This window comes from Corvus brachyrhynchos, unplaced genomic scaffold (assembly GCF_000691975.1).
Source record: "Corvus brachyrhynchos isolate BGI_N302 unplaced genomic scaffold, ASM69197v1 scaffold136, whole genome shotgun sequence".
NCBI classification, from domain to species: Eukaryota; Metazoa; Chordata; class Aves; order Passeriformes; family Corvidae; genus Corvus; species Corvus brachyrhynchos.
The window spans coordinates 8100204-8101552 of NW_008239080.1; the positions used below are offsets into that span (position 1 = coordinate 8100204).

The following is a 1349-nucleotide window of genomic DNA, read 5'->3' on the forward strand; positions in this document are numbered from 1 at the left end:
TAGCTCCGCTGCCGCTCGGAGGACACGGTCGCAGCCGAGAAGACCCGCCGGGGGTTTTGTGTGAGAGTGTGTGTGTGTGTGGAATAACTGCAGACATGACTGCGTGGAGGAAATTCAAGTCTCTGCTGGTTCTCTGCGCGGGGCTCCTCACTGCAGCTCAGGGTAAGATTCGGATTTCTTGCATTGCATTCGTGTAGGCTGTGGTTACGGCACTCATAACCCCTCAGCTAAATCTCTGCCGCTCGGCTGAGCTCTCTCCCTCGCTTCTTTTCTGCGCCGGCAAACAGCAGGCTCCTCGAGCCCGGTGTCCCTTCTCCCTGCCTCCCACCTCCCATAGGTGTTCCCCGAGGGCTCGGCTCTCGGCCGGTCACTTCCCCCGGGAGAAACCAGCCCCCTGGAGTTGGGCAGCAGCCGCTGCGACGCCGCGAGCGGAACCGTGCGCATCCAGCCGCCTGGGTAGCGCCGGAGTTTGGGAACACTTCGCTCTCCGCGCACGCACGAACGGCACTCGCTGCCGTGTGAGGGACAGTCCCCGGGCTGGCAAGTTTGGATCTCCCCTCCTCCCGCCTCCCCAGCTTTTGCCGTGCTCGAGGGGGAGCGCGGAGTGGGTGGTCGCGGAGAGCCGCCTCCGCCTGCCTTCAGCCGGCTCCGCTCCCCGCAAGTTGCGCGGAGGCGGGGATGCGGCGCCGGGGACACCTCCGCCAGCTGCCTGTCCGTGCCTGAGGGAAGAGGACTCCTCTCTGCTGGGTGTGCGGTGGGGAGAATCTCCCAATCTCAGCTGGATTTCTCCTTAAAATCAATGGGGGAGGGAGGAGAAACGAGGGGGTGACGGTGGAGAATTTGGTTACACAACTTCAGTGCTGGCCTCAGCCCCATTACTTGCCTCATCGCTGGAGACAACTTCCCCATTATTCACTTCGCCTCTCATTAGCCCTGCGCTTTTTCGTGCTGGGAGAGATGCGAGTCTGTGTCTCTGTGTTTGTGTGAGAGAGAGGGAGAGAGAGAGAGAGAGGGAAGGAGTGAAGCAGCTCGCAGCTGAGCACCTGTCCCCGATGCAGCCTCTGTCTTCTCCCACCTCGCTCCCGGTTGTTCTGCCTGCCTCCGGGATGACGGTTCCCCTTGCGGTTTGTACTGTCTGAGTCTCCCTTAACCCTTCCAAGGCGCTTTACATCGTTCCCACCATTTTATTTTTCTCCCTGCTCTTTTCGGCGCGGGGGCGGCTGAGGCGGGGGGAACAAGGCTCCCGCGGCCCGGGTTGGCGGGCGAGGCTGGAGTGTTCCCCGTCCTGCGGGTGCCCACGGCCGGGTTCCCTCGCCCACCTGGGCAGCACGGCAGGGTGCCTTCCCCCC

At 62.9% G+C, this 1349-nt stretch overlaps 1 protein-coding gene across 1 annotated transcript in view; it reads left to right on the forward strand.

The window, feature by feature from the left end:
• Positions 1–6: 6 nt before the first annotated feature.
• The window catches only part of CSMD1 (CUB and Sushi multiple domains 1), a 1107925-nt gene continuing 1106582 nt past the window's right edge, over positions 7–1349 (forward strand). Inside the window, exon 1 of the mRNA XM_017739215.1 lies at positions 7–162. Within this exon, the coding sequence (XP_017594704.1) occupies positions 96–162 (67 nt within the window). The 5' untranslated portion in view covers positions 7–95. The remainder of the gene's footprint in view (positions 163–1349) is intronic.